We start from the raw sequence: 19,953 nt of genomic DNA, 5'->3' as shown, positions 1-19,953 counted from the left end.
CAACATGGACATATCTTAAATGCACAGCCATTTGTGCAGGCTAATATCAAGCACACATGGTTTTAGGGCAGAATCCCTTGAAGTTTCCTTTTTATAATTTTTGCATTGGGTTTTTCTGTTTTTCCCTTAAATTCTACTATGTAATGTTTAACCCACAATCGCCATTCTACCCTTTCTTAAAAACCGTGCATACCTTTTGTAGCCTTTCCTTCCTTAACCTCTTCTCCGTTCACCCATTGGCTCCCCGCCCTTACTCCTACCCACTGCAAAATTGAAGGAACCTGCCACAAATTACTGGCTACATTGCCGTTAGGCCCAAACGCCTGAAAGATGCAGAGGTCATTCAGCCAATTCTTTTTGTCTATGCCTACCTCACCCCCATCACTCCAAACCCATTCCTTTATACAACACAGTCTCCTAATACCATTTCTTATGCCATTGTTGGCGTAATTGTGCTGAGCATGTCATACTGTTTGCACTCATGCTCCAAATGCCCCTGGATCTGTCATAGCACAATATCCACCTCATGCAATGGCGCAGTAAGGTGCTCTGCTCTTACATGCTTCCTTAGCTCTTCATAGTTACCTATATAGGAGCGTGCATCTTGCATGCAACTCCTCTTCTTGGTATTGAAATAAGTATGAGCAGATTCCACCACCATCTATCCCTTAACCTTTCCACAAGATAGTGGGCATATCAACTCTGATGGCTCCCACTTCTCTGTATCATCCCAAATTCATAATTCTGACAGATTCTTCTTCATTTGATAAATCTTCACCGTCAGAAATAGCTAAAGACTAAAGTGGAAGTGACAAAAATAACAGAAGTCATAAATAGCTGATCCCTTCGACACTTTTCCATATGACTTCTTGAATTGGTCAAGGCAATTGGAATACTGATAACTGGTGGGAGGAGGGTTTAGAGAAAGACATGGATTTTTTAAGGGTATAATCATTATTGCGGATTAAAAATTAAATGATTGAATTTAAAAGAAATGATAAAAAAATCAAATGCAAAAATTACAAAAAGGCCACTTCGAGAGATGGGATATGTTCTTTCTTACAAACATTTGCGCATGATATTAGAATGTGCAAATGGTTGTGGATTGTAACACTTCCCTACACACATACATGTGCCAGCACTCACACACACACACACACACACACACACACACATATATATATATATACATACATGGGAATATATGTGCTATAAACATTTGTATGTATAAGCGACCTAGGATCTCATGGTGCAAGCTGTTTTGACTCAATTCGACCCTGTAGATGAGTTCAGCATGGTACATTTGTTAGGGATCAACTCTTGGATTTGGGGTTTTTGACAAAAAGTGTTTTTTTGTCTCAACAAGTTTTGATGCATTTATGACCATCGATTTTTGCAACGCTGGAAAATCATGCTCATACTTTGGCGATCTATAGATTCTATACACTGATCCACACTGAAGGAACCATGTAGAACACATCTGTAAGATTCAAAAATGCAAAAATGAAAAGGATTTGCAAATTCGTTTGTACATACAAATGATTGTAGCATATATTATACATGGAAATAGATTTTTTGCAAGAGCTAAGGCACTTTTTTTATCACAAAATGCATGACTTCATTGCAAGCACAATAATTAAGTTTCTGATCCTTGTCGCCTCAAATATACGACCCTTGCTAGTGTAATATCCTGCTTCAGTATTGGGGTTTATTACACTTTTCTGTTATGCTTATGTTGGCCGTGGTCAAGACCTATTTAGAAACAACAATGCTAATTTCTTTTGTGGTAGTGGTGCTGGCCTACATACAAGACAAATAATAGATCAAAAGGCATAAATACCACCAGAAACATAGAAAAAGACATTAATAGTGTGCTATATTTGTCATGGATGTTTACAAAATCCACCTGCATTTTGGCCTCTTCTTGGAAAAATCCCAATAGCCATTCTTGATTAATCAAAGAACGACATAAAACACAAATCAAAGATTTGTCCTTTTTAAAGATTAATCTTAGGTTTTTTTCATGGTGCTTTTTGATAAATAGAATCGGGTTTTGACCATTTCCACAAACTTTTGGTATCCTAAATAGGAATTTCCTTTCTTGTATTTATGTACATGGTATGACTAGTCAGCTATTCACTACTCCCTGTTTATGATTTTGTTATTTAGAGAATCAGCTTGTGTTTAATGCAAAGTTTGATGACAAGATTTGCAATGTGAAAGGGGCAGAACTGGCATCTATTTGGTAATAAGCATGAATGAATTGGTTGATCCTTTGCTCTTCTAATTACGGAGCCAATAGAGAAAAGGCAATTTGAGCAGGTTGCAAGTCAGGCCAATTTGCCTTTCTTGGCTTTCCTGGTTGTTTAACTGTGTTTCGGAGCAGTCATATCTCCTAACATGCATGGTAATTGTCTGTTTTGCTACTGAGTTTTCTGCCTTCTGACAGGCTAGTGTTTATTTTCCGTAGTACTGTGAACTTCAGACACAATGGGAAAGTCATTATGTTTGCAATGAGGAATGTAGAGACCTTTTGTAGACCTGTTATATGTCCTTCGTCAAGCAAGAAATTTATGGGCTTCTTAGCCTGCAATTTTATTTTTAATGCTTTCTGAAATTGCACCTTTCTTCCCCCTTACATATGGGTTGTTACAATCACTGAACTTTCTAGCTTGCTTTTCATATCACTATTGAGTTGAGGTCTGCTAATTTCTGTAAATATGCTCTTCTGAAAAATATAAAAGATGATATTTGTGGTTGAATTTCATTTTCGGTGCTTAAAAAGAAGTGTGATCTATCTGCTGATGACAGATTTGTGTGCATTACAATAATGTGCTAGACCTTGTAAATTGATTTTGAATCTTGTTGTTAGTTTTGCTCTCTCTCTCTCTCTCTGGATTACTGAACTGCGTTCTCCCCTTTACATGACATAGATGCCAGTGCCTGCACTGAAAGAACAGATAGCAACTGTAACTGGTGTACTATCAGAACAGCAGCGTCTCATATGCCGTGGGAAAGTTTTGAAGGATGACCAGCTCCTCTCAGCTTATCGTATCCTTTTTTATTATCACTTGTGATTTAACATGAAGCCTTCTGTTTCTTGACATTCATTATGTTTTGAGATTTGTTTAGTTTTTGTTCCGTAACTCCATTTAGATGTGGAAGATGGTCATACGTTGCATCTAGTTGTTCGACAGCCTTTTCATTCATCATCAACATCAGGCACAGGTTCAACAGGAACTGAGGCATTATCTAATCAATCAGGTTTGTTGTCCTTTATTGCACATTATCTTTGTCTTTTATAATTAACTTTATGGTTTACAGTAACTAATTCACTACATGTAGCTTTTGGTGTGTGGTTGCTTGTGATGTTTGATGCTTTTGCATCTCTCTCATTATAAGCAACACAACTGAAAATATTGATGATAGAATATATTATCTTTACCAGTAGATATTAGTCTTTCTGGTTGGTTTTGATGAATATCACCACTTGGCACTGCACATTCTAATATGTTGCTTTTCTGGGTTGCATTGCATTTCCAAATCTACATCCATCCTACTTCTGTTACTCTTCTGCTTCTCGTACCAACTGTCACAATGTAGACCCATTTTATGATCTGGTCAACTTGTGGTCAACATGCAAGGTCAAAAGTGTCCAATTAACTTTATATGTGTTGATTATTAATCGTTAGTTAACTGTATATATTTGACATGTTTTAGATTTTTAGTCATTGGTAGTCTTATTCATAACTTGATGATTTTGTAAGATAAGATGCAAGCATGTGTGTTTGTAGCCGTACCCCCCTACTCACTTTTTCTAAAAAAATTGTAATGCACCCTTCATACACGAGTTGTACCCCCTATCTGCACCTGTGTCTATGTAACATAGTTTATGGCTTGACTCGACCTAATTTCCCATATTCCTTCCTAGAAATTTCATTTTGTATCATTCATACACGTGTTGTACCCTGTATCTGCACATGTACCTTTGTGGCATAGTTTATGGCTTGACTACCTAATCAAAGCAGTTAATGCTAAACTGGGGTATTGTTTGTCTGGATTTTAAACCGTTTAACTCCTTGTTATGGCCAAAATTGTTATCTTTTGTTATAAATTGCATAAATACCCTTTACATCAAGGTTGTAAGTATCGTATCGTTACCCGTATCGGTTGGGCCCAAAGTAACAGCGTATCGTAATTTTTTAATATTTTTTTTTTCAAAATTTTCAAAAAAATAAGAAAAATCAGAAAAATTCTAAAAAAATTATAACACATGAAACAATGATGAATTGCACAAAATACAACCATAAAATTACATATGAGGCATTTATGTATCTATGAGCTACATAAGACTCTTGCAATTAAGAATATGCCACAAGACTCATACTTTCATATTCATATTACAAAAAAAGAAACAAAATATTATATAAAACTTCAATAATCATAATCATCATCATCTTCTTCTTCTTTTCCTGCCAAAATTAATAACAAACCATGTAACTGATAAGTGATAACTGATAATTGACAATGTAAATAAAAAGCAACTACATAATTCAAATTTTAAACACAATTAAAGCCTTAACTAATGATATGAAATTCACATCCAAGTCATACTTGTCATAAATCATAACTAAACTATTAAGAATTCATGATAACTAAAAACATTACATTTAACCAACGTCTTACATGCCAATCTTCATTTCTAAAGTTCTAAACTATAAAGATCCTAAAACTAAACTATCTTTTAGAGCCTATTTGCCAAACATTAGGACAATATTTCCTCAGTGTTGCATGCAACTGCCGCTCGATGATGTCTTTATCTTTGGCCATTTTTTTGGCAATTGGTTCATCATCATCTTCAAAATCTAGAATAATGGTTGGAAGTCCTTCATCTTTGCATTTTTGCAAAATTCTTCTTCTTCGAATTTCTTTTAGTTCAACAATAATATCAACATGAAAAGTGGCAAGAATAGATGGAGAATCACATGGACATACATTTTGATCATGACCTACAATATGTTGCTTAAATCTATGCAATTCACCTCTAATAATAGCATCACAAAACAAACATCTTAATGATGACCCTGGTCATAGTACATCATCCATGCTTCTACAGTATTGCCATGCAGGATCATCTCTATGACATGAACGTGAAGACGACATCAAAAAATCTAAAATAAAATATAACCAATTAACTATCAAATAAAAATATAGGCATACAAAATTACAAATATTCGACAACAAGTTTACACACACATAACAAACTTAAGTCCTAGCAATTTCCCCAAAAAAACTCAATAAGAAAAATGGTAGAAATGTACTCTTGAGAAAATCTCAAAAGCACTGTCCCTTATGCACGAATCAGCCCCTAAATCGATCTCACGGAATGTAGGGTGCGTGAGTTCCTTTTTAACAGCCTCTAGATATAGGGAGAACTCGGCCCTCAAGAGGCCTCTTAAACTCAAAACAAAACATCGAGTTTCGGGTCCTTTTTAAGTGCGGCACACCCGTATCGTACAATACGTCATGTATAGTATGTTACAATATGATACAGGGGTGTATTGTATCGTAAACCCCAAAAGTAACAATACGTATCGTACAATACGGCATGATACAAACAACATTTCTTTACATCAAATACGGTACGATACAAACAACATTTCTTTACATCAAAAGAATAGAACATTGCAAAGGCGAGCCTTATTATAACATGATACTCTTTTGCCTTTATGCATAATACAATGGTACAATCAGCCTATTCTTACCCGTTATAGGTTGTAAACGCAAGACTTCAGGAACCTAGTCAGTAGATGTGCTTTGTGGGTCCTTTAACCAGCAACATCTCCACCTTACTGGACAAGTGGTTACTTTGGAAATTTACATATTGCATTTTTTTCTCATGACCTTGTTGAAGTTCATCAGGATGTTAAAGGATTGGTTCTCATTTGTACCATATAAGGTAGCCCCATTACTATTGAGTGGGGAATGACTATACCAGGTTCACCAAAATTAGGCAATTCTGATTCGAAGAATGGTGGTTGCAGGTTGAAGGATTTAGGGTATTTTCAAAAAGAGCAGCGGGGTTATTTTGTTTTCTTTTGAATTATGAGGAAACTAGACCAAATTAGGAGTAATGATACATGGAAGAAGATGGAGAGATATCAGTGCATGGAAATAAAAGCTCTTGTGCTTACAAAGTGGGAGGAAGAGATATGCCCTCTAAAGTTGTTTTCGGAAGAATTGACTAGTTGGTTGCAAGCATAGTGACAAAAGTTTAAAATGGCAATTTATCGGCTGTGAATTTTTTGTGAGATTTCAAATTTTTTATTTTCCTTGAGTTTTTAATGGCAAAATCTCGGCAAAAATTGAAAGGTTATTTACAAAAACACACCCAGTTTTCTTTGATAATTCAGAATCATACCCCAAAAAATTGTGAATTCAACTACATACTTCATTTTTTTGGTGGTTAACCAAAACCATATCTGTGATTAGTTTCCCAAGCTGACAGTTCACATTCTCATTTTGAATCTCCATTTTGCCCTTAGTAGAGAAAATCTGCTTTGCCCTTCCCACTTTTCTTCTTTTTCCAATCTCCTTTCATTTTTAATTTTCACACATCTAGTATACCACGTTTCCCTATCTTTTCCATTCATGCATGCATGAGTCTCCATCTTCCACAACTAATTTCAGAAGTTCATGGAAGATATGGAAGGCAGTGCCCATAGTGAGTGGGACTCTTCGAACCTCAATGATGCTTCTTGAATTTGGTGTTCTTCCAATGGTTTTGTGGTGCAGAGGGGCATCAGATCTAGTTGACTGTGGGTGAAAAAAGAGGGAAAGTAGGAGGAAACCTCCAATTTTTACAGGTTGGGCAATTACCCACTTGAAAATGGTGTTTATGTTAAAATCCACTCACGAGAACCCATCCAGAATGGTGATTGTGATCAATCAAGCAAGACTACAGATTGGTGGAAGTTTTCTAAACAAATGCAGAGAGAGAGAGAGAGAGAGAGAGAGAGAGAGAGAGAGAGAGAGAGAGAGAGAGAGAGAGAGTAGGATGGTGTGCGGAAGAGAGATGTCATACAAGAGAGAGAGAGAGAGATGACATTAACATGGGAAAGTAAAAATACTTAATGAGGGTAAATTTGATATTTTTTAAAATTTACCGATTATTGACTATGGTTAAAAGGAGAGTAGTTAACCTAGATATGCATTTGAATAACTAAACATAAACTTAAATATTCATTTAAATTATAAAAATAAACTGGGTATGTTTCTGTAAATTACCCAAATTAAAAAATGAATAAAAATAAAATTAATAGTAAAAATACCGTATTTACACAATTAAATTTTCACATGCAAAAAACTTGTAAAATCTTTTTCCACATAATAAGCTTACATTCAACTAAGAATGTAAATACTATGGATCCAACCAATCCAAACCCATTTTTTTTTGATAAAAGACCCAAAAGCATTTAGTTGGGTTTGTTATAAACTTTCAAATCCAATTAGATAATCTGGTCGGATCTGTTGAAATGGTAGACACGCGAGACTCAAAATCTTGTGCTAAAGAGCGTGGAGGTTTGAGTCCTCTTCAAGTCAGAATATTGAGAATGCTCATTGAATTAGCAATTCAATTACAGATCTTGGATCTATGTACAGAGTATCATCATATTTGGATTTTCATACGGATATTACTTAACATTTGATCTGATTCTGTTCAGATTTAAACCTAGTGCATGAGCTCCACTGTTCCTGGCGGGACCCGCCTAAGAATAGTTAAGTCAAGTTCAACCTGGTTTCTTTTTTCCAAGATACAAACTTGAAAATTGTGGTGAAATTAGAGGTAGAGGTGCTTTTCCAAAACATGACCACTGAAAGGGCAACTGAATCCATACTCTTTTGGAAAGAATTAAATAAAAAATAGGAAACCATGTGTTGTTAAGGACAGTGCATGGGGTGCACACGTTTTGAAACATGTGATGATTAAAAACTTTTAATGATTTGAACTGCCAAATTTGAAAACCCAAGAATTTGACCCCATATCTTGCATTTTTTGTCTTATAAAATATCAGGTTTTAAGTTAAAAACAATAATATCATGATATTTTGTAAAAGACATGAGATTTAGGCGTTTTAAACATCTGACCATTCTTTTGCACTTTTTTGCGTGGTTTAAAAAAATGCTGATATTTGTCACACTGGTTGCAAGGACCCATTATCCATGAGCGGATCTAGGTAGGAAAAATATCATAGATTGGCCTCACCCTTTACATCCAGCCACTCACGTTTCAGCTGTTTGACTTCCTTTTGTGTGTGTGTGCACGTTGTCTTGTATAACTGTTTGTAGTCAATGAGGTGTTCAGTCAGTTTAAGCTTTTACTTGTGATGTAGCTTTTTGGTTAGTGTTTACATTCAGATAAATAATTAGTTCCAACTCATGACCAGAAACTCTTGATTATTTTGTCTGATTGCCTGTAGCAGCTGATCCAACACCAAGCTCCAACCGCAGTCGAGGCAATGGTGTAGCAGGTAGTAGTGTGGTGCTTGGGACCTTTAACATTTCTGATCGAGGAGGTGCTGCAATGTCAGATGTCAGTCGGGTAAGTTTCAAGGCATATGATTTTGCATCTTTATTTAAAATATGGAGAAAAACGTGAGCAACTAAATTTACTTTACTGTTTATTGGCTGATTCTATTTTAGTGAATTCTTTATTCTTTGCATGTCTTATTCTTTGTGAGTTCAGGTTCTTTCAGCTGTTCTCGCTTCTGTTGGAATTGTTAACAATGGAACAAGAAATGAAGAGAACAATGTTGGGGTAATCTACTTTAAATACCTTATGGGTTATATGAGCTTTTGATGAGTTTGTTGACTACTGACGTTCTGCAACTTCTGAATATGAAGTCATACAAACTTTTACTACTTGAACTTTTTTCTAGAGTCCAGACTGTAGTTGTTTACTTAGTGTCCTTTAATTGTGCCATGGCAGGTCACTGGCCCTGAAAGACGTGAAAGAATGGTTGGTGCTACTGTTGGGATAGACTCAACTCCAATCCATCCTGACCAATCAGCTTCTAGGAGTCAGTCTGATCCCCTGCATGGTGCTTTCCGATTTCCTACGTCTATTTCTTTTGGGCCTTTGCTGCCCCCGGTAAGTTTCATGCCATCTGTATCTCATAATTATGCTAAGCTGACATTTTTCACCATGCCCATAAGCTATATTCTGGAACTGTAAATACATCTTTCTGCTTGCCTGGTTATTTATTGCAATATTGCATATGCTGTTCTTCCTGAATGAAAATTCATGTGCCCTTTTTCTTTACATGAAATTTACAGGTTATTCTGGATTCTTTAACGACTATTACTCAGTATCTGCACACCATGAGACAAGAGTTTAGCGCCAGTGGTCAGTGATTTTTTTTCATGGACTTAGCAATCAGTGAAGTTATGATAATGCATCTGAAATTGAGAAGATTGAAGCATAGTCTTGTCTGCAGGCCGGGAACATGACAACAATGTGGCAGTTGGTGATGTGAACAATTCTGTATTGCACAACCCTGATACTGCAGCACATGCTGGTTTAGCACAAGGTGGTCTCCCGACACCAGCTACATTGGCTGAAGTTGCGCTATCAACAAGACAGTTTCTCATTCAACAAGTTGGCGATTGTTTGTCCGTAAGTGATATACATTATCCTTTTTCTTTTGATTTCATTCCTTAGTTTCTAGTGATTGATCACACTTTAGATTTTTGTTTTTTGTTTTAGATATTTTCTTTAAATGTAAAAAAAGTGAGTTTCATCAATTAAAAAAAACTCTGCTAGTGTTATGGAAAGGTGTCACCACAAATTTACAGGCAAGATAAAGAGGAGTAATAAGAGCAAGTCAGTAAACGTTAGGAGAATGCCATCCCCACCTGGCCACATGGATGTCGCTTAAGATTGGCTTCCTGCTTGAATTTGCAGATGACTAACCATGTCACCAAGTAGCCAAAGGCCACCACAGGCCAAGTACCACTTCTTTCCTGTAATTTGTGTCCCTTTTTAGGAATAATCTCTCTACAAGAATTAATTCTTACTTTTTGTTTTAGGCACACCATTTGAAAGATTCTTGGAGAAAAAAGTAATAAGAAAAATAAAGGTATTACTGACTCATTGTTTTCTGAGCATATCAAGAAAGATGGGCTACATTTTAACCTTTCGTTCAATGTTGTCAATTGTTAACTGTTCATGGCAAGATGCTGTTAAATCAAGGTTTTTGGAGAAAAGGTCCACTTCCTAAGTAACCTTTCTGAGAAAATATAACAATGAAGGCTTGCTGATCAAGTTTTTTCAAGATTTTGCTGTAAATTGATCATCTTGGACCTTCTAACCTGTGATATTGCATTTGTAAGGAGCATGAACCGTATTCTCAATGCTTGAAATTGTTTGCCCAAAATGTTTGAGTGCTTCATCTTCAGGATGACAGCAACATGTGATCCATCAATAATTTGTGATTGAGAGGTGAGGCCATACGTTTGTGTTTCAGCAATCAGGCAGACTATGAGAGGTGGGAAAATGTCCATTATTGGTTAGTCTACAGGACTCGTAGATCCTTCAAATATTCATTATTTCATCCATTCCTAATGTTCACTTTTGTGCTATCTAAGAATATATCTAGGATGGCCATCCACCCTTTCCAATTCTTTCTTATTACTGGTAAGTTCTTTCCATTGCCAAAGTGAATCTCTATCAATATATTTTGCCTTAAGAAGTGGGAGTGAAAAGTCACCATCATTCTGCAACAAATGCTCAATGCATGATTACACTGTTCTATTCCAAGAGCCCCCTTGTTTGTGGGGTAGGCTTACTATATTCCAATTTGCAGTGTGTTTCCATTTCTGCTCTTTTCATTGAAAAGGGCACCCCCAACCCTTTCTGCCACATTTTTTTTGTCGAGTCATTCGGATTGCATGTGGGGAACAAGAAGGGTCTTGCAACGTAGTTCAATTGGTCAAACAGAAGGATTTTTATCAAGAGCACACCCCCTTGTTGATGAAATATGTCTGACTATCACTGTCACAGGCCTATTTCTTTAATAGGTCAGTGCGGCGCGACGGTCCTTCCTTATCGCCGCAAGCCTATCCGGTCGCTCTCTTGCCGCTGCAGAAGCTTTGAGTATAGAGAGTGCAAGAGAGCGAAATAAATTGCAATCACTTGAAGGTAATCACAACGAGGGTGAACAAAGAAAGCTCAACACATTTGCATTCATTCACTATTTTGCCTGTAGGCTCATTACAGTTCAGATCTACGGGCTAACCCTTTAGGGTATTGATCAACCTGAACCAAAGTGCAAGGGTGGCTCAAAGAAAGTTACAAGTGACTCAACACTTACATCATGACTCAACCAAAGCAAAACAAACTCTAGATACAACTGTACAAAGTAGGTCACAAGGGAACATGCTCCCCTTTTCAAATCATGCGTCGCCCTCAGTGCCATTTGTTTCATGGTAAGCCCTGACTTCATCTGGATAGCGGCTCTTCGTTCGAAATGCTGGCTCCCACATCGGTTCCGTTGTCTCCTCCCACTGCACAAAATACTTCTTCGCTTCACCCAAGTAGTTGACCTTGTGATGAAGGATCTTGTGGAGACGCTTCTCGGCCCGTTGTGTTGCCGGTGCTCTCTGCAGGATAGGAGCGTGTTGTGGTACGCTACGTTCCATATCCCTCTCATCCGCATAGAATGGTTTTAGGTTGCAGACGTGAAAGGCCGGGTGCATCTTGAAGTCCGGGGGCAGGTCCAGCTTATATGCCTGTTTGCCCACTCTCTTGGTGATGGTGAATGGTCTCTCATACTTCCTGATCAGTCCGCGGTGCTTTCCACAGAAGATGCCTGTGCGATCAGGATAAAGCTTCACTAACACGGAACTCAGCAGGCCGACGACGCTTGTCCACCCACTTCTTCATTCTCTTAGCCGCCTTGTGCAGAAATGCCTTCACCAGCTCGGTCTGCTCGTGCCAGTCTTGAACAAATTGATAGGCAAAGGATGACCTTCCCTTCTCCTGTGCGATTGGAGTATGCAAAGTCAATGATTGCTGCCCCGTGGCTATCTCGAACGGGCTGTAGCCTGGAGACTCACTCTTCTGAAGATTGTAGCAGAATTGAGCCACGTCCAGGAGCTTCGCCTAGTCTTTCTGATTGGTACTAACAAAGTGTCTGAGATACTGCTCCAACAGTCCGTTGATGCACTCCGTCTGCCCATCCGTCTGTGGGTAGAAACTTGTTGAAAACAACATATCAGAGCCGAGTAGCCGGAACACTTCACGCCAGAATTTGCTTGTGAAGCGAGCATCGCGATCGCTCACAATGCTTCTTGGTACACCACAGTGCTTCACAACATGCTTGACAAACAACTATGCAGCCTTCTCTGTAGGGCACTCCTTGAAAGTTGGGATGAAGGTGACATATTTAGATAAACGATCTACCACCACTATTAGGATGGAGCTGAAGCCATCTACCTTCGGCAAACTAACAATGAAGACCATGAAAATGCTCTCCAAAGGACATTCTGGAATAGGTAGAGGTTCAAGGAGGTCGACAGTCTTCTGGTTGGTCCCCTTGTCTTGCTGGCAGACGAGGCACATTCGCACATACCCCTCCACATCGTCTCTCATCTGCGGCCAATAGTAGCCGCACTCAAGGAGTGCTAAGGTCTGCTCCTGTGTTGGATGACTGGCCCGTAGTGTATCATGACACTCCTTAAGCAGTTTGCGGCAAAGGCTTTCTCATCGCGACACGAAGACGCGTCCCCCTTTTGTCACGAAGAGGCCGTCCCGTATCCAAAATCATCGAGTCTTTCCCACTTGCGCCAGAGAGACAAGATGTTGCGTCGTCGGGTCTTGCTGCATTCCTTCACGAATGCAGTCTAGCAATGTGCCCTCCAAGTGAACTTCGGAAGGCTCCGCCTGTACAGTCGCCAATTTCGCCTTACAATTCAAGGCGTCAGCAACAACATTGGTCTTCTCCACCTTATACTGCAAAGCGAAATTGAACTCAACCAGAAACATGTCACCGAGCTTGCTTGGGCGTCAACTTCTTCTGCGTTTGAAAATAGCCCGTAGTGACATTGTTCGTCTTGACGACGAACTGGTCACCCAGAAGATAGTGCCGTCATGTCCTGAGGCAGTGCACAATGGTCGTCATCTCACATTCGTGCATAGTGTAGCGCCTCTCCGCATCCTTTAATTTCTTACTCTCATAAGCACTCAGATATCCCTCCTGCATGATAACTCTGCCGATGGCAAAGTCTGAAGCATTTGTATGGACTTCAAAGGGTCTTGTGTGGTCTGACAATCGCAGCACAGGTTCTCTCACCAAGGCTTTCTTCAAGCCATCGAAGGCATATTGGCAGACTCCTATCTAGAGACATACCCGATTCTTCTTCAGCAAATCCGTGAGGGCCACAACAATGAGAGAGTAGCTTTCGATGAACCGTCGATAGTAGTTTGCCAAACCAAGGAAAGACCAAAACTCTAACACTTTGGTTGGCGGACTTCATTTCTGAATGACTCTTATCTTCTGCCCGTCCATACGTAGCAAACCACACACCACAACATGGACAAGAAAGCTGATATCCTCCTGTCCGAAGAGACACTTCTCTCGCTTGACACAGAAGTCATTCTCTTTCAGCACCTGAAACACTGTTCACAAGTGCCCGACATGTTCCTCCATGCTGCTGCTATAGATCACGATGTCATCAAGATAGACTACTATGAATTTGTCTAAGTAAGGGTAGAAAATCTTATTCATCAATATAGTGAACGTGACCGGAGCATTAGTCAGCCCGAATGACATCACCAGACATTCATAGGCACCATAGCGAGTGACACAAGTTGTTTTTGGCTCATCACTATCTGCAATCCTCACCTGTCGGTAACCCGATCGCAAATCTAGCTTCGAAAAGACTCGGGTATTGCCTAACTGATCGAACAAGTCCACTAGCAGTGGCAACAAATACTTGTTCTTCACCATGACCTTGTTCAGTGCACTGTAATCCACACATAACCTTTTGGAACCATCATGTTTCACATGAAAGAGCACATGGACGCCAAAGAGTGCTTTTGAAGGACGAACGATGCCTGCTTTTAATATCTCGTCCAGCTGCTTACGCAACTCCTTCAATTCAGCCGGTCCCATGATATAAGGGACCATGGCTGGGGGCTTTGCTCCAATGGTCAACTCAATCCTATGGTCGACCTCACGTCTTGACGACAGACACTTTAGCAGTTTCGGAGGCATCACTTCTCGAACTCCGGCAACAATGAGGCAAGGGTCGACAACACTGTTGCTTCAACCTTCCTTTCTTCGGTGCGCACATCAACTAAGAATGTCTACTCTCCCCGCCTGACGCCATTTTTTAGTTGCATAGCAGATAGCATTGAAATCTTGCCTCCAAGAGTGAAGCATTGAACTGTGTGCGAAGAATTCGATCCCACGATTGTCAATGAATTCACCTTCAGTAACATTATTACATTCTGGCTGCGAAGAAACTCCATGCCCAAAATCATCCAAAAATCGTCTAGGGACATCACTGAGAAGTTGGCTTTGCTGGCCCAACTCCCAATTTGGATAGTCACATCCTTTGCTTCACCAAGAATGAGCTTGGCCTCAGAGTTCACCGTCTTGATGGTCCTCTGCTTTGGCTCGGGCTTCAAGCCTAACCGTTCTGCCTCTTCCCGCGAGATGAAGTTATGTGTGGCCCTAGAGTCTACCATTGCCATAGTAGACTTCCCATTCGTAATGACTTTCAAGTATATGAGTTCTTTGCTGACCAATATGTTTTTCACTGCACAACTTCTGACCACATTTATGGTCTGCATGACCCCATCCTGGGCTGCACGACCTCGGTATCAGTACTCTCTGCTTGTACCGCATTGGCTTGTTCGTCGTCCTTTACGAAGCGCTTTGGACATTGCCTTGCGATATGCGTATCGTCACAGAACCAACAAGTCATAACCCGTCGTTTGTTGTCGTTGTACTTCTTGAAATTCTGCTTCTTGTCGAAGTGTTGTTGGGTCGACGCCTCACCCTTGTTGTCGCGCTGATCTTTTTTCTTTCCTCCGTGGTCCAGCTTCTTCTCGACCTTGGTTGATGGAGTGAAGGTCTTACGCTGAGCATCCACTAGGCACTTGGCCGTCACATATGCATATTTCAAAGTCTCAGGATTGCTCATTTCTACTTCGGACTGTGTCCACCGCTATAGTCCCACAATAAACCAGTTGAGTCTGTCTTCATCTGGCATATTAGGTACGCCCAATATGAGCTTCTGGATGTAATCTATCAAGGCTCTAGTGTGCTTCAATTCTGACACCATCCGATATGCTTGGCGTTGTATATTTTGCAGCATAAAGTAGTTTTGTAGCTCAGTTTTGACGGCCTCAAAAGTATCAATGACACAATGCCCTCTTTTCATGTCGCTACGTTTCCTTCTCCACCAGGATATAGCATCTCCGTCGAGCAGAGCTGCTGCAGCCTTCACCCTGAGGCCCTCGGCCAATACGTTCTAAATATCCATATAGTCTTTCATCTAGAACAGAAAATTCTCTATGGCCTTACTGTCTCTGAAACCATTGAATTTTGCTGGCCTCGGCACATCTATCTTTGATGGCCTATCGCCATTTCCGCCATTTACGGTCACTGTCCGCTGTAAAATGTGGTTCTTCAACTGAAGCTCCCCTATTTCAGTCTGCATGGTGGCCATTGTCATGGTCATCGATGTAACCTGTTCCATCAGCAAGTTCACCTGCTCTCGCAAGCTTGTTACCTCATCGTCCATTGCTCCGAACTACTCAACTGCGCATGAAATCGCTTTCTCATGCGAAGTCACATCAGCCACCAGTCTATTGACAGTGTCGACCATCTACTCATGGCCCCGAGGTGAACACATCTTCTTGGCTTCGGCAACTGCCTTACCTTTGGTGCTACGTAAGTTGTATTGTGGCGCCACAATGTTTTGTTCACAAATGACAGCCTGTCGGTGCGTCTCTCGACACCGACTCCGAAGTCCCTTCCTCAGCTCGAGAATGGGCTCTGGTACCACTTGTCACGAGCCTATTTTTTCAATAGGCCAGTGCGGTGCAACAGTCCTTTCTTACCGCCACAAACCTATCCGGTGACTCGCTTGCCGCTGTAGAAGCTTTGAGTATAGAGAGTGCAAGAGAGCGAAAGATAAGAGGAGAGAAATTGCAATCACTTGAAGGTAATCACAACGGGGGTGAACAAAGAAAACTCAACCCATTTACATTCATTTACTATTTTGCCCGCAAGCTTATTATAGTTTAGATCTACGGGCTAACCCTTCAGGGTATTGATCAACTTAAACCAAAGTGCAAGGGTGGCCCGGAGAAAGTTACAAGTGACTCAACACTTAAGTCATGACTCAACCAAAGCAAAACAGACTCTAAACACATACAAAATAGGTCACAAGGAAACAATCACATGTTCGATTTTTATTTATCTTTCTTTCACGGTTCAAAACTGGAGTGCCCCAAGTTACAGTTCTAAAATGATTGAATGTATTAGAAAAAGAATATCATTAGAACTCATTAAAAAAGAAGGGAAATGAAATGCATTTATTGCTGTTCAGCTTAAACTGGCTGTTGGTTCAAAAGCTTAATGGCTTAGCATGTTTCCCAAGTTTGATGGCACTTTCTGTAATGAAGTGCCAAATGAAAAGAGCAACGTCTCCAAGTGAAAGCACGGAAGCACGCACATACGCAAGATGCCACTAAAGGGCAAAATAAACCACAAAAGTGGTCAAGCACAAAAAGAAGATAAAAAATATATCTCACTTCATAGAATGCTTCAAAAGAAGCTTAAGGAATACATGGGGCTGAGCCCCTTATTTATACACAGCAAGGGACCCAAGGAGGGGCTCCCATAGAGTCGTTGGAGCCCCTCCAACGGTCATATTTATGACCGTTGGAGGGGTCCAACGACTCTATGTGGACCCCTCTCTAATGTAAAAAAGGAAAAAGTAAAAAATACAAAAAGGAAAAAGAAAAAAGGAAAAAGAAAGAAAGGAAAAAGCATATCAAGGATATGCGTGTACAGATGAAATGACAGAAATACCCCTGTGGGGTTTTACAATATATATATATATATATTTATATATATAGATAGACACGTAGACATATATGTATATCATATATATGTATATGTGTCGTAATCGATATATATAGATATATATATATAAATATACATCATATTTTAACACCCCCCCTCAAACACACGGTGAAATCACCGAGAGTTTGCTAAGGAGGAAATAGAAGCGAGGCGAAGGCAAGGCTTTGGTGAAGAAGTCCGCCAACTGATATTCGGTAGGAACATATGGGAGTTGAATGGTGCCACGTAGGAACTCATCTCGAACATAATGACAGTCCATCTCAATGTGTTTCGTTCGTTCGTGAAAAGTGTGATTGCTAGCGATATAAATGGAGCTCTTGTTGTCACAGCATAGCTTTGAGGGAGTTGAGAATGAGACACCCATATCTTTAAGTAAGCTTCTTAACCATATAATCTCAGTTGTGGTGGTGGCCATCGCACGATATTCAGCTTCAGTAGATGAGAGAGAAACTTTACGCTGCTTTTTACACCTCCAGGAGATAAGTGACTCTCCAAGAAACACACAATAACCTGTGGTAGAAATACGATCATCGGGGTTACCCCCCCAATCAGAGTCAGTATACGCAAGTAAAGTAAGAGGTGAAGAAGAGGATAAGAATACTCCCTTAGTTATGGAATCTTTTAGATATCTGATAATCCTCATCACTGCTGCCATGTGAGTGGTGGTAGGAGCAGTCTGAAATTGGCTTGCACTATGAACTGCATGGGAAATGTCAGGCCTGGTAATAGATAAATATGTTAATGATCCAATCAATTGACGATAAGGCGTGGGATCTGCTAAAGGAGTGCCATCATTGGCTCTCATCTTGGCATTGATCACTTCTGGAGTCTCCACCCTTTTGTCATCTGTTAGCCCAGACCTAGCAATAATATCAGAGGCAAGCTTCATCTGAGATAGGACATACCCCTTGGGTGAGTATGCAACTTCAATTCCTAGAAAATACCTCAAAAAACCCAGATCAGACATATCAAAATTTTTCTTAAGAATATTTTTAATAAGATCAATACCTTTCTTATCATTACCTGTGATAATCATATCATCAACATATAATAACAAAATGGTTATGTATTCATTAGAGGATTTAACAAACAAAGCAGTATCAGTGTAACATGAGGAAAAACCATTATCAAGAACTACTTTGCTAAAGAGATCATACCACGCTTTTGGCGCTTGTTTTAACCCATAAAGAGCTTTGTTTAATTTTAGAATATTGCCTTTCCCAATTTCAAGACCCGGCGGAGGATCCATAAGAACTTCTTCACATAAAGTTCCATTTAAGAAAGCATTTTTAACATCAAGTTGGTATATAGGCCATTGTTTGATGGATGCTAAAGCAATTAAGGTTCGTACACTAGTCATTCTGGCCACGGGAGCAAAAGTTTCTTCATAATCAATCCCATATTCTTGGGCATAGCCTTTTGCTACCAAACGAGCTTTGTATCTTTCAAGAGACCCATCACTTTTAGTTTTGACTTTATATACCCATCTACACCCAATTGCCTTCTTCCCTAAAGGTTGAGGAATAATGCTCCAGGTTTGGGCCTTGTTAAGAGCCTCTAATTCGATTTTCATGGCTTCAATCCAATGTGGGTGATCTTTAGCTTCCTTGAAAGATGTAGGTTCGTGATACGAATGTATTAACATAAGACAGGCCTTATAATTTGGAGAAAAAGATTCATAGGACACAAACTTTTGTGGTGGCCTACTGGTACGAGAAGATCTCCTAGGTAGATTGTTGTTAGTAGATTCTTCTAAAGAGAAGTCTTGAGAGTATCTGTCAATAGCAGGTTGATGTTCATTTCCTATCCGTCGGGTATAAACATTTATATCATTAAGGTTTTCATTTTGGGAGGTATTGTCATGTTGTTGTATATTATAATGTGAAATTCCATCACAACTAGTATCACAAGAAATAGCCTCAGGAGACTCAAATCTAGGAGCTAAGTCAAATAGAAAAGAATAATCGATGTCTTCCTTAGATGTGTGGATATCGAAACCATTTTGTTCTTCAATAAAGTTTACATTTCTCGACACATATAATTTATTGTTTCGAATATCAAAACATCTATAGCCTTTTTGATTCTCACCATAGCCAATGAATACACATTCAATAGCTTTAGGTGACAACTTATCTTGTCCTAAACTAAGTACAAAACATTTGCATCCAAAGATTCTTAATCTATTAAAATCGGGAGTAATTTTAAATAATTTTTCAAAGGGCGAAACATTTTTCAAAGAGGAAGAGGGCATACGATTCACAAGATATGTTGCGGTAAGAAGAGCTTCGGCCCAAAAGTTTTTAGGAACACATTTAGACACAAGAAGAGTTCTTGTGGTTTCAATTAAATGCCTATGTTTCCTTTCCGCAAGACCATTTTGTTGCGGAGTTTTAGGACAAGATCTTTGGTGCAAAATTCCATTTGTTTTAAAATAATTTTGGAAGTCTTTAGACATGTATTCTCCTCCTGAGTCGGATCTAAAAATGGCTATATTGTGTTGGAATTGATTTTGAACAAGAGCGTGAAACTCTTTAAAATTAGTGAAGACATCAGATTTATTCTTGATAATATAAACCCATGTGTATCTAGTAAAATCATCAATAAAAGAAACATAATAAGAGAAGCCTCCTTTGGACATAATGGGTGCCGGTCCCCATATATCGGAATGCACAAGTTCAAAAGGCCTTTTTGACACAAAATTGCTATGAGAATATGGAAGAGAGTGAATTTTCCCAAGAATACAATCATTGCATGTAAATGTATTTGTATTACAAAATTTTTCCAAAAATGG

The 19,953-nt window shown here is 39.3% G+C and overlaps 1 protein-coding gene across 12 annotated transcripts in view; it reads left to right on the top strand.

Moving 5' to 3' along the window:
* The window catches only part of LOC149835374 (ubiquitin-like domain-containing protein CIP73), a 37,513-nt gene that overhangs the window by 941 nt on the left and 16,619 nt on the right, over positions 1-19,953 (top strand). For 7 of the 12 annotated variants that reach the window (XM_090008437.1, XM_090008446.1, XM_090008444.1 and 4 more), the window contains 7 exons: positions 2,934-3,051; positions 3,157-3,264; positions 8,481-8,602; positions 8,747-8,818; positions 8,990-9,151; positions 9,337-9,406; positions 9,498-9,676. In XM_090008437.1, coding sequence (XP_089864563.1) covers positions 2,934-3,051; positions 3,157-3,264; positions 8,481-8,602; positions 8,747-8,818; positions 8,990-9,151; positions 9,337-9,406; positions 9,498-9,676 — 831 coding nt within the window. The remainder of the gene's footprint in view (positions 1-2,933; positions 3,052-3,156; positions 3,265-8,480; positions 8,603-8,746; positions 8,819-8,989; positions 9,152-9,336; positions 9,407-9,497; positions 9,677-19,953) is intronic. The other 5 variants (XM_090008447.1, XM_090008445.1, XM_090008443.1 and 2 more) reach the window with 1 other exon arrangement.

The sequence above is a fragment of the Nuphar pumila genome, chromosome 6, assembly GCF_984573655.1.
Source record: "Nuphar pumila chromosome 6, dmNupPumi1.hap1.1, whole genome shotgun sequence".
Lineage (NCBI taxonomy): Eukaryota > Viridiplantae > Streptophyta > Magnoliopsida > Nymphaeales > Nymphaeaceae > Nuphar > Nuphar pumila.
This window is presented reverse-complemented; position numbering and strand designations above follow the sequence as displayed.